Source organism: Colius striatus, chromosome 1 (genome assembly GCF_028858725.1).
Source record: "Colius striatus isolate bColStr4 chromosome 1, bColStr4.1.hap1, whole genome shotgun sequence".
NCBI lineage: Eukaryota > Metazoa > Chordata > Aves > Coliiformes > Coliidae > Colius > Colius striatus.
This window is the reverse complement of record NC_084759.1, coordinates 154,732,002-154,748,255: the sequence shown is the minus strand read 5'-3', so window position 1 is coordinate 154,748,255 and position 16,254 is coordinate 154,732,002. Positions and strand designations below refer to the sequence as shown.

At 55.8% G+C, this 16,254-nt stretch overlaps 3 protein-coding genes across 3 annotated transcripts; 1 reads left to right on the top strand and 2 right to left on the bottom strand.

Moving 5' to 3' along the window:
• Positions 1–1,220: 1,220 nt before the first annotated feature.
• SMDT1 (single-pass membrane protein with aspartate rich tail 1) lies at positions 1,221–3,621 on the bottom strand. The gene is made up of 3 exons (XM_061998811.1): positions 3,438–3,621; positions 2,829–2,969; positions 1,221–1,516 (listed from the first exon to the last, which is right to left on the bottom strand). Exons 1-2 carry the CDS (start codon positions 3,591–3,593, stop codon positions 2,832–2,834), a joined length of 294 nt encoding a protein of 97 aa, XP_061854795.1. The 5' UTR covers positions 3,594–3,621; the 3' UTR covers positions 1,221–1,516; positions 2,829–2,831.
• Positions 3,622–3,881: 260 nt separating this feature from the next.
• On the bottom strand, positions 3,882–10,332 carry PHETA2 (PH domain containing endocytic trafficking adaptor 2). The gene is made up of 3 exons (XM_062013471.1): positions 10,244–10,332; positions 9,258–9,355; positions 3,882–8,711 (listed from the first exon to the last, which is right to left on the bottom strand). Exon 3 carries the CDS (start codon positions 8,701–8,703, stop codon positions 7,885–7,887), a length of 819 nt encoding a protein of 272 aa, XP_061869455.1. The 5' UTR covers positions 8,704–8,711; positions 9,258–9,355; positions 10,244–10,332; the 3' UTR covers positions 3,882–7,884.
• A 327-nt stretch (positions 10,333–10,659) lies between these two features.
• On the top strand, positions 10,660–15,798 carry NAGA (alpha-N-acetylgalactosaminidase). Its single transcript, XM_062013442.1, has 8 exons — positions 10,660–10,897; positions 11,416–11,590; positions 11,734–11,911; positions 12,156–12,250; positions 12,886–13,047; positions 13,375–13,572; positions 13,785–13,928; positions 14,158–15,798. Exons 1-8 carry the CDS (start codon positions 10,728–10,730, stop codon positions 14,338–14,340), a joined length of 1,305 nt encoding a protein of 434 aa, XP_061869426.1. The 5' UTR covers positions 10,660–10,727; the 3' UTR covers positions 14,341–15,798.
• Positions 15,799–16,254: the final 456 nt, after the last annotated feature.

The following is a 16,254-nucleotide window of genomic DNA, read 5'->3' as shown; positions in this document are numbered from 1 at the left end:
TTCAATCTTTGCAGTACACTGAGACTTCCTTTTCTTCTTGCCTAAATGCTGGGGGCTTTCCTCCCTGTGGGAGGAGTGTGAAGCAGCCCACAGCAGTGTGTGCATACCTAGGCACTGCAGGGCTGGGCTGTTTCTCAGATCAGGGTTGACATGGTCAGGAAGAGCCAGGAGAATTGGTGGGATAAAGCAGGGATAAGGAGTTGGGCAGCACGGAAAACAGAAGCAGGGATGTGTTTGGCTCCCCAGAGCAGATGAACTGCAGCAACTCCCATCTCAGGCAGCTTTACAGAGGGAAGGGGGAACTTGGATATTGAGTGACTGGAGAACCTGCCAGCTGCCTTCAGCTCCAACTCTCGGGTTACTCACATGGCAGGCTCCCTTTTCTCTCAGTACCAATGCCAGTATGTTACAAACATCCAAAGCAGTGCCAAATAAGGGAGCAAATGTTGTTGTCCCAACCATACACCCTGCTGATATGTGCTGCACAAACCCCAACTTTTTAATAGTTAAATGTATCCTGAAGGGAAGAGTGGAGAGTGAAAAGACAAAAGGCCAGATCTAGTGACCAGAAACCAGGAGACACCAGGGCAGTAATTTAGTTAACCTTTCAAGGTGTTTTGAGAAAACAGCTGGCCTGATGTGACTGAAGGTATACTACACATGCCCCAGCAGCAGAGACCTTTCAAGTCTATTATGCAAGGATTGAATTGCAACAAGAAACTCTTCTTCTATGAAAACAAGAGTTTAAATTCTTACGCAGTTAAGAAGATAAATATATTAGGACTCATACAGAAGGTAGTACTGAGCTACCATGGGAATTACCAGGTACTTGGAGCCCGAGTGTTCAGAGATTAAATGCTATAAAACATATCAGCGAGTCGATTTGCCACTTGTGACCTTAACCCTTTACCAAAGTTTAGTCAAAACTCTGCTAATACTGTATTTAATCCTCAGTCAGGTGAAACAAATACTGCAGTCTCCATCAGAATCCCTTGCTAGGCTCTAAGTCAGCACAATCGGAACTGCAGTGCCAGTGTCAATATGCACTCCCTTCGTTAATGGGGCTGTCGTGTACCACAGATTGGTGCTGAATGACAGAAAGGGCTGGTAAGAGGAAACAAACGTGAGTCTTCTTATAGGAGCAGACATAGAGGTGCAAATGTTAAAGACAAATGCTAGGACCCAGGCAGGCACTCTATAAAAACATGACGCCAAAGTCGTACATCGCAACCTCTTGATCTTTAATTGTTTCCCATATTGCTAACGAAAGGAATCCCAAGCAGCCTTTGATGAGGTGAGCGTGTGTGTGTGTGTGTGCAAGGATGCAGGCCCTATCAAGCACTTCCTTCAACTCTGATCTATAGCTTTCCATCAGAGACATGCGCAGGACACTCACTGGCAAAGGGGATACAGAGCCCCCCCCATATCCCATTTAGGCAGGAGAAAAAACAGGTGACAGATGGTGGAACCATTGCCTTGTCAATGGTTTTCTCCCTTCTGTTCTTCCATTACAGTTCTGCAAACAGAATAATAAGCTGTTACTCTTCAGATACACTGTACTGAGCTCCAGCCCACACCCTCTCCTTGAACCACACAAGGTGAGGTTTTACACACAAGGAGTTTGTAATGGGCCATTGCAGTCTTTACGGTCTTCTAATAGTTTTTGGCTGCATAGTGCATGTTGGACAGTCCCTTTATCAAATGGAATACATCCACAAAACTGATTATAAAGCAACACTATTTATACCTTCTTTGAAACAGCTTCTTTGTTCTCTAATGAATCAAATACACACAAACTCAAGTAACATAAAATGGTGGACAGTGTAGTGCACTGCAGATAAAGGAACAGCAGAAATAATTCACCATCCAGCTCCAGCTACTCCAGAGATCATTGTAACATCCACCAGACAATTTGTCCTGATGGTTTCCGGGATTCTCTTAAATTGTTCACCTCTATATCAGAATGTAATATAATAAGTGATTTTCTTTTAAAGTAGTCATTTTGTGACTAACAAAACAAACATGTAGAACACAATCACAGAATCATTTAGGTCAGAAAAGACCCTTAAGATCATCAAGTGCAACTGCAAACCTAACATGGCCAAGTCTACTCCTAAACCATATTGTTAAGATCCACATTTCTATACACCTTTTTAAATACCTCTAGGGCTAGTGACTCAACCACTTCCCTGGGCAGCCTGTTCTGGTGCTTGGCAACCCTTTTGGTGAAGAAATTTTTTCTTAATATCCAAACTAAACCTCCCCTGGTGCAACTTCAGGCAGTTTCCTGTTGTCCTATCACTTGTTAGTCTGGACAAGAGACTCATGCCCACTTCAGTACAATCTCCTGAAAGGCTGAATGAGTGAGAAGGTCTCCTCCCAGCTTCCTTCTCTCCAGGCTGAACAACCCCTCAGCTGCTCTTTGTAGGGCTTGTGCTCTAGACCCTTCACCAACTTTGTTGCTCCTCTTTGGACATGCAATGCAGTGATACTGAAGTCCCTCTTTTCGTTCTCCAGTATATACCCTCACTTACTACAGTTTCTTTCTGATTGAAATGACAAGATCTCAAACACCATCAGTTTATTCCGATCTCTGACAACCGTATGTTGTAAAGATTTCACATTCAGCTACCAGTCTGGCTTACTCCAATATTACAGAAGAGAAAAGTTCATAGCCAGAGGCAACACTGTGTCCGTGTGTTTAACATAAAGTGCATCTTTCAAGCTGTTGCTGTCTGCATTTTCCCCCTAGTCTGAGATTCTCCTCCCTGCCCCAACCCAAACAGGAAGCACAAGCAGTTAGATTGCTGCTTATCTTAATGACATACCCTTTAATCATCGTCGTCATCATCCTCTGGAACAAAGATATCATGTTCTTCAAGTAGGGCTGCGAAGTTCTTACTGATCTGAGTCCCAACATACAGGAAAGGGATCACGACGCTGAATACTCTGAGGAGGCCAAAGGGTGTCTGCACGGAGTCGATTGGAAAGGATGGATCTTTACCAGCAGGTTGCACTTTGGTTGAAGCTCCCTCTCCCCGGCCTCGCGGGCGCGGCGCGGGCCCGGGAGGCAGCGGGCACGACGCTCTGCCGCGCCTAGCGCCGGCCACGACGGGGTGAGCGAGATCCCGGGGGGAAGCTCGGGGCAGGGCACGCTAGCGGTTTAGGAATGGAGAGCGGCGGCCGAGGAGACACGGCTGGGTACGGCAGGGGGAGGCCCGCCGCCGGGGCCGCACCGGCCCGCCCGGCCCCTGAGGGCCGCTCCCTCACTCTCGGCCGGCGGCCGCTTCCGCCCCGCCCCCAGGCCCCGTTCATTAGCTTAGGCCCCGTCACTCAGCCCCGCCCGCACCACGCGCCGCCGCGCCGATTGGCCGCCGCCGCCGTCCGTCACGCCGCGATTGGCTGCCGCCCCCCCAGCCCGCTCGCCCCTCGCTCACCTTAACGGGCTTGGGCAAAATGGCCCCGCTGCGGGTGACCGTGGCGCTCCGGGAGGGCACCAGCGCCACGGCCGGGGCGCGGCGCGGCCCGCCCCAGCCCAGCCGCCCCGACCGCGCCGCGGTCGCTGCCACGAGCCGCCCGCCTGCCGCTGCCATGCTCCCGCAACGGCCCGGCCCCGGCGCCAACCCCGGCTCTCGCGAGGCTCGGGGCGGTTGCGGGGGGGGGTGACGAGCTGGCCGCTGCGCCGGCGCGGGGCGGGTCCGGGGCTCAGCGGGCCGCCAGCTCCGCACAGGGAGCAGCCAGCGGGGAAAAGAGGTCTGGGCCTCGCCAAACGGCCCAGTAAGGCTCGGCAGAGAACCAGTCCGAGAGCCCTCGGCACGGGCCGGGCGGGAACCGCCGGGTGCTGCCGCAGGGGTTCGCATCTCCACGGGCAGCACACGGGCTACAAACCACAACCGTTTATTCGTCCCGGCGGCATAAGATACAAACGGTAACAGTGTTTCGAAAAGCATTACACAAGACTCGCGTGTAAAACAAACGGCGCATGCAAAACCGCCCCTTAAAATAAGGGTGAGGAAACCCTGGCCCAGGCTGCCCAGGGAGGGTGTGGAGTCTCCTGCTCTGGAGGTTTCCAAACCCTCCTGGGCTCGTTCCTGTGTGATCTAATCGAGGTGAACCTGTTTTTGCAGGGGGCTGGACGGGATGATCTCTAGAGGTCCCTTCCAACCTTAACCGTTCTGTGATTCACCACGTCATCTACCTAAAGTATAAGCACTTGAAAAGATGGGATTGTTTCTGCAGGTTGCTCGTCGTGTTGCCTGGTGATTGTGCAGACTGAAGTGAACGATGCTCCTGATGCAGGAAGCTCCCACATTCCCCGGGAAGAATGTGGTAATTAAGTTTCTCTGCAAAGGCAGCTGAGAGAGGTAAGATTGCAGGGTGACCCACCCCCAAATTATTAATGCGGTTGCTACTGTAACAGAAAATGCCTGACCATGGTGGTGAATATCCACCAAATGGCTAGTGGTACCTGTGGGTAAAATCTTTTAGGTTACTCGTACCACTAGGACCTGGATTCAGTGGAAAGCATCATCACAGTTATAAAAGATCAATAAAACAACATGTTAAGGGCCTGAGTCTGAAATCCCAAAGTCTCAGAAAAATGGAAAGAGTCAATCAACTGTTTTAACAGGATAGGGAGCTCTTCTTGGCACGGCTTGCAAAGGCCATGTCAGAATCTCCCTCCCCTTTTAAATTCAAGCATTCCGATTCAAGCATTTTTCTCTCCTCACTTTTGTGTTATTCCGCCCAAGAAAACTCTTAGAAGCACGTTTGATTTCAGTACTTGGGAGAAAAGTTGCCATTCAGCTTTAGTACTCAGCTCCCCCTTTGCTAGGCAATCTGGTTTGTGCTGCCCAGACATTTTCTATTTTTAAGAAACAATAAGGGAAAGCAAAGGCAGGAGGTCAAACAGTCCAAACCTGAATGACTGGAGAAAAAGCAGTGTGTGGCAATCAGCCTTATTTTGCTGTCTCAGAGGAGGGGGCAGAGCACTCGGGGGGCTTCCAGCCTAATGAAGCAAGTGGCAATGGGCATTAAAAAAAAAGGCACATCCATACAAATTTAGGCCTGTCTCCAATGATGGCTCTTCTTCCTCACAAAGGGGCCATCCCTGCTATGTGAGCAGGATGGTGAGGAGGCTCTGAAAGCAGTGCACCTGGCGGTTTGAGGATGCAGCAAAGGCCCAGGACACAGTCGTTTCCTCCTCGGCGCTGCACAATACACCACCAAATTGCTCCAAAAGCTGTCAGACAGAAAGCAGAGCACAGCTCCTCATTTGCAGGGTTTAGGATTCAGCTGGGGATATGCGCTAAGGCAAAGGCAGGTAGCGTGGAAATTGTGCCATTTGAATGGAACAGATTAAAGAATTAAATATAAGCTCTTTAGTAGTGTTACTAGCACAATCCTGGCTTGTTAAAACAAACTAAGCTGCTTAAAAGTGAAACTGCCCTTAAATGAATAACACTTTCAGTTCCAGTTCTGACAGAACTGGCTTTGTTAATTTATCTTTCAAGTCACTCCTGATTCTTGGGTCTCATGCTGGAGCCAGCATTGTATTTTGATTTATTTAGAAGTTAAATCTTTACTGTCAAACTGCCTTATGTAGGTCTGAGACACCAGGGAATATTCCTCTCTCAGTATTACTGTTTATAAAAAAACCCCACAGAAAAATGCTTGCCAAATGTCATCTCAGCCCCAGAATACTCACATGCTCAGGGCGAGGAGGCACCAGGTATTGCAATGCCCTGGTTGCCATCCCCTGGCATGGGGAAGGGGCCGGGTTCCCAGCTGGGAATGCTGCAGCACTGAACTATTGAAGCAGCGGGAAAGGAGGTAGAGCTGGCCCACAAGTCCAGCCAGCTGTGCTACTGAGAAGAGCCCTGGCCGGTGGACACCTGCCTTTTTTTTTGAAGAGTTCTCACTTAAAAAGCAGAACAAACTCTCAGACTTGAAGCTCCTTAACTGTGAAGAAGCACAGGCATGAGCTGGAGAGGACTGGATTGGGTCACTCGTATAGGAAGGTTATGCTCCCACTGCCCAAAGTCCTGCTTTTAAGATGTGATGTAAAGCCTGATTTCCTTTAATATACCACAGAGCCATAATTAGGCAGGAGGCCAGAAGCTCATCATCCAGCACTACCAGGGATATATTTTCAAAGGCACCACGAGTTAATGGAAGTAATTTGATTTCTGCATTGGCAATCTCTAGTGGCTATTGCAAAGTATCAAGCTGAGCAAGTTTAACTCCAGAAAGGCAAAGAGGTTCCTACCAGCCATGACCTGAAATGGCCTCTTTCTTTCCTAGTAAGGCTCCTTAATAAAACAGGGCAATAAAAACAGGTTTAACGCTCTTGCACGGGAAGCACAAGACTGCTTCTGCTCTGAAGAACAGCCCTTGCCAAAAGGATGAGGCAGATTTATAAACCTCCTCTCTAGGGTGCTCCAGTCCCTGGACTTGGCACCCACCTACTCGCAGCGTCTGCCGCTTAGCCACGGGTTCTGACCTATGAAGGACAAGTTTCTGTGGCGGTGTCAGGCGTGTCTCCACACAGCCCTCCTCTCCCGCTGGCAGGATGGGATGTGCCACGGAGATCAGCCGAGTGACGCTGACAGGAAGCCGGAGGGAAACACCAGCAGGCTGGTGCTGGCTTTGGTAGGAGGCAGTGATATGGCTTTGACACTAGAGAGGCATGCCCGGACACTGCTGATGTACAGTCAGTGCTACCTGTAACTTACTCCCACACCTTCACTTCTCCTGCTGGGACCAGCCCTCTTCTCCTCCCTGCTCCTCCACAGCCTCTCCTTTGAGTGCATGGCTCTGCCAGGAGCTGGGCAGAGCCACGGCAGTGAGAGAGGCCCTGCAAGAGTGCAGCTCCGGACACCGTCTTGGGCACGCTGCCCAATGAGCTGCCTAAGCCCTATATGGCACTTTGCTTGAGCTACGGTCTGTGCAGAGGCTGAGAAATTCACCCCTGGCAAGGCAAAGAGGCTTTAGTGTCCCCGTTTTGGAACAGGGAAGGCTTGAGCTGGAGATATTAACACGCTAGACAGAGTCCAGATCGGCAGCCCTGGGGAACTCCTGGTCCTCGTTGTTGCTTCGGGCCAGGCTCAGTGTCTCTAATTCAGTTCCAAGCTCAGGCACCCAAAGAGACAGATGCAAAGACTGTAAAATCTGCATCCTGGGGGATTTAGCAGGGAGGAGGGTTAGTGCAGATGGAAGTGAAAAAAGGAAATGAGGACGCAGGAGCTCAGTGCCCATCGCCCTGGCTGCTGGGCCAGCCGCAGCCGTGGTGGCTCCCATGTGTCTGTCCTGTGGTGAGAGGGGCACAAGGCACCCGCCAGGGCCAGTGGCCCGGAGGCATGTCGTAAGAGCCCAGCCTTATCTGCGGCAGGGGGTGGGGGGAAGGCAAAAGGACTTTGGCGTTAGACCACAGCCAATAATAAACACTGACCTGTGCAAACTTCCACTCTGAGAAACAAAACCAAACAAAAAGCCAGGAGTGGTGAAGGAGAGGAGGCCGACGAAGCACGCAGAGCATCCGCTGTGCCGCAATGGCAAGGGGCCAGGCCCGCTGGGTGAGTGGTTCGCTGCGTATGCGCTGGTTTGGGACCCTTCCACATCTTGGATCCCCAGCGGAGGAGAGCTTGAAGGGTGGCTCCCCTGGTGCTACAGACTCACCAGCTGTGTAAGGCCTCATGGAAATGAAATGTGAGGGCTAGGGAAAGAACCTAGGTCCCTCCCACACACCCTATGAACCACACACCAATCCCAAACTCGGGCACTAACCAGAGCAGGAGGCAAGCAAAGTCCCTCGTGTCACTCGTCCCGTGTGGGAGATAGGCTGCCGGGCAGCGTCTGGCCGGTGGCTCATGTCTGGGCCCCAGGTCAGGGGTGTCCCCTCTTCTGCCTCTCCTGCCACTCCCGCCTCAGCACCGCGATCTCCTGCCCATACCAGCTGTGCAGCTTGGAGAAGCAGGCTGTGTCCAGTGGCACCAGGTTCTCTGGCACCGCAGGCGGGACACCGGGCGCCAGGCAGCCCGTGGCGTTGCTGGCGGCTGAGCGCCGACGCGGAGGCAGGGGCGGAGGTTTCGTGTGGCCCCCGTCACGGTCAGGGCAGGCAGCACCCCCGAGGGTGCCCCCACCACTACCCCACGTGGAGTAACCGTTCTCCAGGACGGTGGGCTTCTCCTGGAGGGGCAGCAAGGCGGGATTGGAGAGGTGCCTCTTCCTGCCAGAGGAGGAGGAGGACCTTCGCGGAGACTTGCGGCAAGCGGCCAAGCTCTTGCAGGCCTCCTCCAGCTGCTTCTCCAACTCCCTCACCACCAGCCGCATGTAGTCGAAGCTGGCCCGTGACAGTGCCTTCACCCAGGCCTCCATGGCAGCCTGCCCATCAGCCACCAGAATGTAAGCCCTGGCGCCGGCGTCGTCGAAGCGGATGGCGAAGGCGAACTCCTCGGCGGCCTCGCACAGCTCCACGGTGCAGCCCTCCAGCACCACCAGCCCCATGGGCTCCCGGCTCTCCCGCTCCTCGAAGTAGAAGAGGAGGTTGCCCTTGAGGACAAACCAGCGGCGCTGGTAGGAAGTGGCATGGTGGTGATGGGCATGGTGGTGGTGCCGCTCCACCCGCTTGCGGAGGAAGCCGGTGTGGTCGGCGGGTGAGTCGCAGGTGGCGTAGTGGGCCACGCTCCGCTCGTTCAGCTTCATTGTTCTGCCTAGGAGCAGGGGAAGAGAGGAGGAAGAAGTCAGCTCAGAGGGAGGACTATCTCACCTGCCCCAGCAGGAGATGCCTGACCCTGCCCAGACCCAGCTGCGAGGAAAAGCAGCCCCAGCACCAGCAGCCAGTGATGCAGGACAGTGTCTAACCCAGCAAGTAGCCCTGCAAAGCAGGCTGGCTCCTCGCTGCCGCAGAGAGGAGGTCATCACCAGAGCCCCACCACCCAGGCACCTGTCTTCTCCAGGGATGACAACACCGCTGCTTCATTTCTTATGCCACGAGTGACCTACTTTGCTGGTTTTTTTTATGGGGCACATCAAAGAACTTTGCCTCTGTGCCTGCGAGGCATTCATTTCACTCTCTCTGTTATAGGGCAGGAAAAAGAGGCTGTTCTCAGACCCAAGAGCTCCGAGACCTCCATTTGAGCCCCTTCTCCCTGCTCCCCTTCTCCAGACAGGACCACCTGTCCCCAGCAGCCCTCCCGGTGGCAGCAGCAACCCCAGCCCTAGTCCCAGCCCCAGTACCGGGGCCCAAGGTGCCGTACCGGCTGCGTGGGTCAGACCACAACTCCTTGCTGTCTTCCTTGGGCAGGCTGTTCCCTTGCTGAGGGCCTCTGAAGCTTCACCATGCTGAGCCCCATCGCTGTTTGAAGGAAAGGTGGCAGAGAGGGTCACAAACCAGAACAGCTTGGGACAGAAAGAACCAAAAGCTGTATTGCTCCTACCCCAAAAAGCCAGGGCCAGGCACCATAGGCAGGCTGCATTTCCACTGGGTTCAAAGCCCGAGCCTCATCCTAGTTTAGGCCAGCATTTGTGTGAGATGGTTTTTTGGCTCCCTTGGGTTTGTTTTTGTTTTATTAAGAAAACCCAAACACAACAACCCAAAGAGCTGTTGCAGAAGCCGATCTGCAGAGGCCCTGTGGCAGACGGCTCGGGGAGGTGGCGGGTTCCACAGAGGGAAGGGCACAGTGAATCTACAGCTACAAATGGTTGTCCAGCCGCTAAAAATATTAATCCGCATAGAGAAATATGCAGAAGAAAACAAACCGCAGCCGCTACTCCCCGGCCAGATCCGGGTGGGGAAAGCTCCCCACTGCTCAGCGACCTCCGGTATCCCCCTGCGAGCCCTTCTCCCTCATCAGGGCTTACGGGGCCGGGCTTGAGGGCGAAGGGGCACGGACCCCAGTTGGAAAACGGACACAAATGCCAGCAGACATACGGGCACGCCGTTCCCTGGGGATGCTTCGCCCTCGGCGCGGCACCCTGAGGATTCCCAGCCCCGCATACTCGGCCAGAGCGTGGCCCGGGTGGCCCACGCCAGCCCCGGGGTGAGGGGACTGCCGGGGTCCCGCGGCTCCCGTGCCTGTGCCGCGCTGGGCTCCGTGCCTGTGCCACGGGGCTTGAGCGCCTTTGTGTGCGCCTCGGCGTCTCAGCCGTCCGCCCGCGGACCGCCGCGGCCCCAGCCCGCTCCCGCCGCCCGCTCCCGCCCCGCCGCCGCCGGGACGGTGCGGCCCGGCCCGGCCCGGCTCACCTCGTGCCCTTCCTGCTGGACGGCGGTCCCGGCGCGGCTCGGCAGCGCGGGGCGGCCGAGGGCCGGCCGGGGGGCCGGGGGACGGCTCCTGCGGCCGCCGGGGCCCTCCCGCCGCGCCGGCAGCACCGCCCCGGGGGCGGGGGCAGCCGCGGGGCCGGGGCAGCTTCGTGCCGCAGCGAGCTCCGCCCGGCGCCTCAGCGGGCACCCGCGGGGTCACGCCTCGGGGGAAACCCAGAGCCTCCCCCCCTCCTCCCAGGGTCACTGTCGGGGCGCAGCAGCAGCCGGCCGCGATACCGACGGGGTGTAACGGCGGCGGGGGGGCCATGCCGAAGGGGGCGCAGCAGGAGACGCGGGCGGTGCCGGGGCTGCCCCCGGCGGCTGGGCGGGCGGGAGGCGGCGGCGGGCGGTCAGGTGACGCGGGCGGCATCATGTGAGCGGGGCCGGGCCGGAGCGGGGAGCCGGGCGCCGAGCCGCGGCGGCAGCTATGGGGGCCGCGGTGCTGAGCGGGCTGGCCCTGGCCTTGGCTTTGGCACTGCCCCTGCCCTCCGTGGCCCTGGAGAACGGGCTGGCGCTCACCCCCCCGATGGGCTGGCTGGCCTGGGAGAGGTTCCGCTGCAACGTGGACTGCCGGACGGACCCCCACAACTGCATCAGGTCAGCGGGGCGGGGAGATGCCTCCTTTCCCTGCCCCCGCCAGAGCTCCGTGCCAGGGAGGGACTCAGCGCGGCATCCCCCTCCCACTGCCCCTTACCGCAGGGGCTCGGCACCCGTCCCTGCAAGGGAGGCTTGTCCTGTGTGCTCCCCGTGTCCGGGATTTCGCCTGAGTAGGTGGACGGGCGATGCCGGGGCAGGAGAAGGTGGATAGTGGGGTCGGACCTCGGGTTACTGTCGGTGTCCCTGGGGCGAGCCCTGCAGCGGTGGGATCCCGCGGAGCGTGGTGTGTGGGGGCTGGGAGCCGGGGGCCGAGCGATATGGCTGAGCTCTGCAGAATGTCGAGGAAACTCTTCTCACTGAGTTCAGGAAACGGGTGCCCTATAGACCCTCCTGCCAGGCCCCAGCCAGCCCTGCAGTGCCCTCAGTTAGCCCCATAGCCCCACTGGCTACTTCAGCTGGTGAGGCACGGAGGTCACAGGGTCTGAGCGTGTCACATCCCCACCTCCCCCGACCTGCAGTGAGACACTCTTCATGGAGATGGCCGACCGTCTGGCGGAGGATGGCTGGAGGGAAATGGGCTACGAGTACATCAACATCGACGACTGCTGGTCTGCCAAGCAGCGGGACGCGGCCGGACGGCTGGTGCCTGACCCCGAGAGGTTTCCCAGGGGGATAAAGGCTCTGGCTGACTATGTGAGTGCCCGCTGGGGATGGTGGGGATCTCTGTGTCCCATGCCACCGTGGGGAGAGTGCTGGGACGGGATGGAGGAGCCCAGTCCCTGGCAGGCACCTTGGACTTGCGCTGTCTGCTCCTTGCAGCTCTCCTTTCCTCACAGGTCCATGCCCGGGGCCTGAAGCTGGGCATTTACGGTGACTTGGGCACCTTCACCTGCGGGGGCTACCCAGGCACCACGCTGGACCTTGTGAAGCAGGACGCCCAGACCTTTGCAGAGTGGGGTGTGGACATGCTGAAGCTGGATGGATGCTACTCATCGGGAGAGGAGCAGGCAAAGGGTAAAGGCTCCCTGGCTACCTAGTGTTGCTCCCCTCGCTGCTTTGGTCGGTGCAGCTTTTCATCCACAGACACAGTTGTCCAGACAGTTCTTCCCTCATGTCTCCTGTTGCACTAGTTTGGGTGCCCTAGAGCTGGTGTAAAGCAGGAGGCCAGGCTAGCCTGGGGTCCCCCATGCCAGGCAGGCTGAGGCACAGCCTGCTGCCAGCTGTCCCCCTTCACCAGTTGTCATCTTCTCTCCCTAAGGCTACCCAGAAATGGCGAGGGCCTTGAATGCCACAGGCCGCCCCATCGTCTACTCCTGCAGCTGGCCGGCATACCAGGGGGGCCTCCCCCCCAAGGTGAGGGTTTGTCACATCCAGAGGCTGTTTCCCATGTCACCCATGTCTGGGAGTGCTACACCCCACTTAGTGCTCTGCCTCTGGCAGGACAGGCTGGAGGTCCCCAGAGGGGACGCAGCCTCCCTGCCAGGCGTCTGGGGACACTTGGGGTTCCCAGCATGGCTAGGTGATGGGAGTTTGCAGGAAGAAGGCCCTGAGGTGTGTCCTCTCTGCCTCACTCAGCTGGTGCGGGGTTGATGCTGACAGTCTGTTTTTCTGAGATGGGTCTTGTCTGGTTTAAGTGCTTGAAAAAAAGATGTTTATCTTAATCATGTTTCTTGAGAATTTACTACATTTGTTTATTTCCTCTTTCACTTTCCAAGACAATTCTGAGCTGCTCTCATTCTTGCAGCTGTTCGTGTTTCCCCAAGGCCTCTGTAGTTGCTTTGCCAAATGTCCTATCATGAGATGTGCCCAGTCATACTTGGATATGACTCCGTCCTGCTTTATTACTTGATGTTGTCCTTCTCCACATCCCTCTCCCTTTTGCACGCTTTCTGGATGCTGCAGCTCTCAACAAGTCTGGCTGCCCCTTCTCCCCCGCCTTACAGACCGTGTCCTTTCTCCCTCCTGCCTGACCTTGTGCTGCTCTGCAGGTGAACTACACCTTACTGGCAGAGATCTGCAACCTGTGGCGGAACTATGATGACATCCAGGACTCCTGGAACAGTGTGCTTTCCATCCTGGACTGGTTCTTTGCAAACCAGGACGTGCTGCAGCCAGCAGCTGGCCCCGGCCACTGGAATGACCCGGACATGGTGCGTCTGGGTAGTGGGTGTGCTGACCCTGCCTGGGGATGGGAGTCTCCAGGGATCCTCTTCTAGGGGCGGGGCAGGAGCCACGTTGTGTCAAAGAGGCAAAGCTCACGTTGACCCTTGGCTAGGCTGTGGGAAGAGCCTGTGGTTGCAATGAACCCCTCACACATTTTCTTTCTTCCCCTCACAACGAGTGTTAGTGAGTGTGAAGGGTGTTAGTGAGGGTGTCTGTGTGCTGAAGGCTAAGTGGGATCTTTTTGGAGGAGTGAGGTTTCCCATTTGTGCTCCCTCCCAGCAAGTTTTTAACCCTTTTCTGCCTCTCATCTCCAGCTCATCATTGGAAACTTTGGCCTTAGCTACGAGCAGTCACGCTCCCAAATGGCCTTGTGGACTATTATGGCAGCTCCGCTCCTCATGTCCACGGACCTCCGCGCCATCTCCTCAAGCGCCAAGGAGATCCTGCAGAACCGCCTGATGATCCAGATCAACCAGGACCCCCTGGGAATCCAGGGCCGCAGGATTGTCAAGGTTAGGGGGACGGCAAACGCGTTTGGGACAGCAGACAGGAGCAGCAAGGGGCGTCATAAGGAGGGAGAGTGAAGCAAAGCAGAGAAACGTGAGCAGGAGAACTGTGGGAGCTGGGAACCTGCTGGCCTAACAGCCCCGCAGGGTAAGGTCAGAAGTTAGCGGTCAGTGCTGGTCCCAGCAGCTCTGCCTCACCCACCCGTCCCCACACCCAGGAGAAGTCCCACATCGAGGTGTTCCTGCGCCCGCTGTCCCAGGCCGCCAGCGCCCTCGTCTTCTTCAGCCGCAGGACGGACATGCCCTTCCGCTACACCACCAGCCTGGCCAAGCTGCACTTCCCTGAGGACGCCGTGTATGAGGTGAGCCCCGCGGCACCTGGATCCCCCTCTTTCGGTTCCCCCCTCTGACAGCCTGTGCATTTTTGGTGGGAGAAGGAGTCCCATTCCCTGCCTCGAGGACAAAGGGGCAGATGCCCTCCTTGTTGCCCTCTGCTGTGCCCTGTCCTACTGTGCCACGTCAGTGACCACAGCTGCACCTCAAGGTGAAAGCTCCGTTTAAATCCTGGTAGCCACCGTCTCTTTCTTCCAGGTACAAGACGTGTACAGCGGGAAGATCATCAGTGGCTTAAGGACCGGAGACAGCTTCTCAGTTGTTATTAACCCCTCGGGGGTGGTGATGTGGTATCTGTGTCCCACGGTGTCCCCGGCGCAGCCCTGGCACCTCGTCAGACAGGAAGCCCCCGGACAGGGTTTCACCCCAGTCCTCCTGTGACGGGGCTCAGTGGATGGGGGTGTGTGTCAGGACCAGGGTGAGCTGCAAGGCCCTGAGGCACCTGGCTCTTCACTGCACAAGTGCCTTTCTCTGGTGTGCTCAGCAATGCTGGGCAATGACTGTTCCTCTGGTACCAGCTTGGTGATGCTCACTTAGGCTGTGGAAAGCAGGAATTCTCATTACCCACCTCCTAAGGGGGTGTGCGACGTCATTGCTCCGTGGTTGCAAAGCCCTTTGAGCTCCTCAGGTGGAAGATGCTGTCCAAGCAGAGTCCTGCTGCTACTGGAGTGTGTCTGTGCTCACACCTCAGCGCTTCACTGCTTCCACTTCTGCAGAGGCTCATGGAGCTACCTGTAGGAAGGCATTAGATGCTTGACACCCTCACCCCCATCCCCACAAATCTGTGGTAGCATTAGCCTCAAGGATCAGACCTATCACCCTCCTTTTGCTGTAATCAGCTTGGCTTAGAATTAAGGGGCTGGCAACAGGGCTGAGCCCTTCCCATGCACCCTCCCCGGGTCCAGGAGCTCCTGAAGGCACAATGGTGCTGTGCAGAGAGCCTCTACTTGCAGGTTGGGTCCTGCTGCCAGGATCTGGAGGCCAGCAGTACTCTAGCCTAGCATGCATCATGTTAAAGCTTATCTGGTATCAGTTGACAGCAAAGAAAGCCTCTGTTGGTTACGCACAGCCCCAAAAGCTTTGCTGTGGTACAGTACCAAAAAACCCACAGAGCTGTAGTGTGTTGTGCAGGAGTGATGTCAGCAAGATGCCAGTGCTCAGTTGAGGTCGTCTTTTGAGTGGGGAGGTAGTCCCAGGTGCCTCCAAGTTGCAAATTACTTCCTGTTCTTGCTCTAGCAGGAAATTCCTACTAAAAGGCGGCTCAGGCCCTCCTCCTGCAAGCTCAACACTCAGCGTTTCTCAGGCGAAGGCTCCTCCTCCTCCTCCTCCCACAGGCAGCTACAGCAGCAGCTCCATCCTGGGGAGGAGCCTGCACTAATAAACTGGGAGCGGCAGGACACTCTGAAGCTCTCAACTGCTTCACCTTTGTACAGCGCACACACTACTGAATGTTTTGGTAAGACATGGCCCACTCTGACTGGCCCCGAGAGGGGTGCAGCATTCATGAAGGCGACCTCTTGGGACTGCAGCCCAGTGAGACAGGCACAAGATTAAACCTCAGAGGAGGGGAAATACCGTGGTTTAGATTAGGCAAAAAAGTGTCCCTTGTACTCAGATGCTGGAGGGTCCCTGGTCACCCGCCCACTGCTTCCTGCAGGACCAAAGGGCTCACCCTGGCTGCTACCAGAGACTTGCTCTGTGCAGTAGCATGATAGTGATCATGATGCTTGCTGTGCTAATGAGGAAGGAGCACACTCCATGTCTGTATACAGGAGCTGGCTTTGGTCTTGGGAAGTGATTGAGACAAATTAATTGAAATAAAGGGGAAGTGGGTCACAAGCTCTGTTTCATGTTTATTCAGTGTTGCTACTTCTAGCTCCTCGGTTAATGTAGGATCACAGGGCTATTACCTCAAACCAGGAACAACTAGGCTAAGAAACAGAACAGGCTTCCTGTCAGAGACTGGACTGATGCAGAGCAAGAGAAGGCTTTGTAGGAGTTACCTCATGTTCAGCAGGGCAACAGCTTTTCTTGGCACAGGGGGATTTTATAGTCCACAGTTAAGTACCAATTTCCTTTACTATGTATTTATTTTTGTCTCACTGGAAAAAGAAAATGGCTAGCAAGGAGTTTCTCTTAAAAGCATTCTCTCTGCCAGTAAGTGTACATATAAGAGAGCTGCTCTGAATACAGCCATAGCAAGCAGCAGGGTAGTGACACAGCCCCTGCTAAATGCAGCACTGTGCCTGGCCTGAGGACAAAAACGGGTGCTGGTCCAAGATATCTGGGTGAGAG

Bases quoted from the DNA above. Each gene is read 5' to 3' on its own strand.
- SMDT1 (XM_061998811.1), bottom strand. From the start codon at position 3,593: ATGGCAGCGGCAGGCGGGCGGCTCGTGGCAGCGACCGCGGCGCGGTCG. The intron at 2,970-3,437 runs GTGAGCGAGGGG...GACTCCGTGCAG, and splicing joins TTTTGCCCAAGCCCGTTAAG to ACACCCTTTGGCCTCCTCAG.
- PHETA2 (XM_062013471.1), bottom strand. From the start codon at position 8,703: ATGAAGCTGAACGAGCGGAGCGTGGCCCACTACGCCACCTGCGACTCA.
- NAGA (XM_062013442.1), top strand. From the start codon at position 10,728: ATGGGGGCCGCGGTGCTGAGCGGGCTGGCCCTGGCCTTGGCTTTGGCA. The intron at 10,898-11,415 runs GTCAGCGGGGCG...CCCGACCTGCAG, and splicing joins GACCCCCACAACTGCATCAG to TGAGACACTCTTCATGGAGA. The intron at 13,048-13,374 runs GTGCGTCTGGGT...TCTCATCTCCAG, and splicing joins ACTGGAATGACCCGGACATG to CTCATCATTGGAAACTTTGG.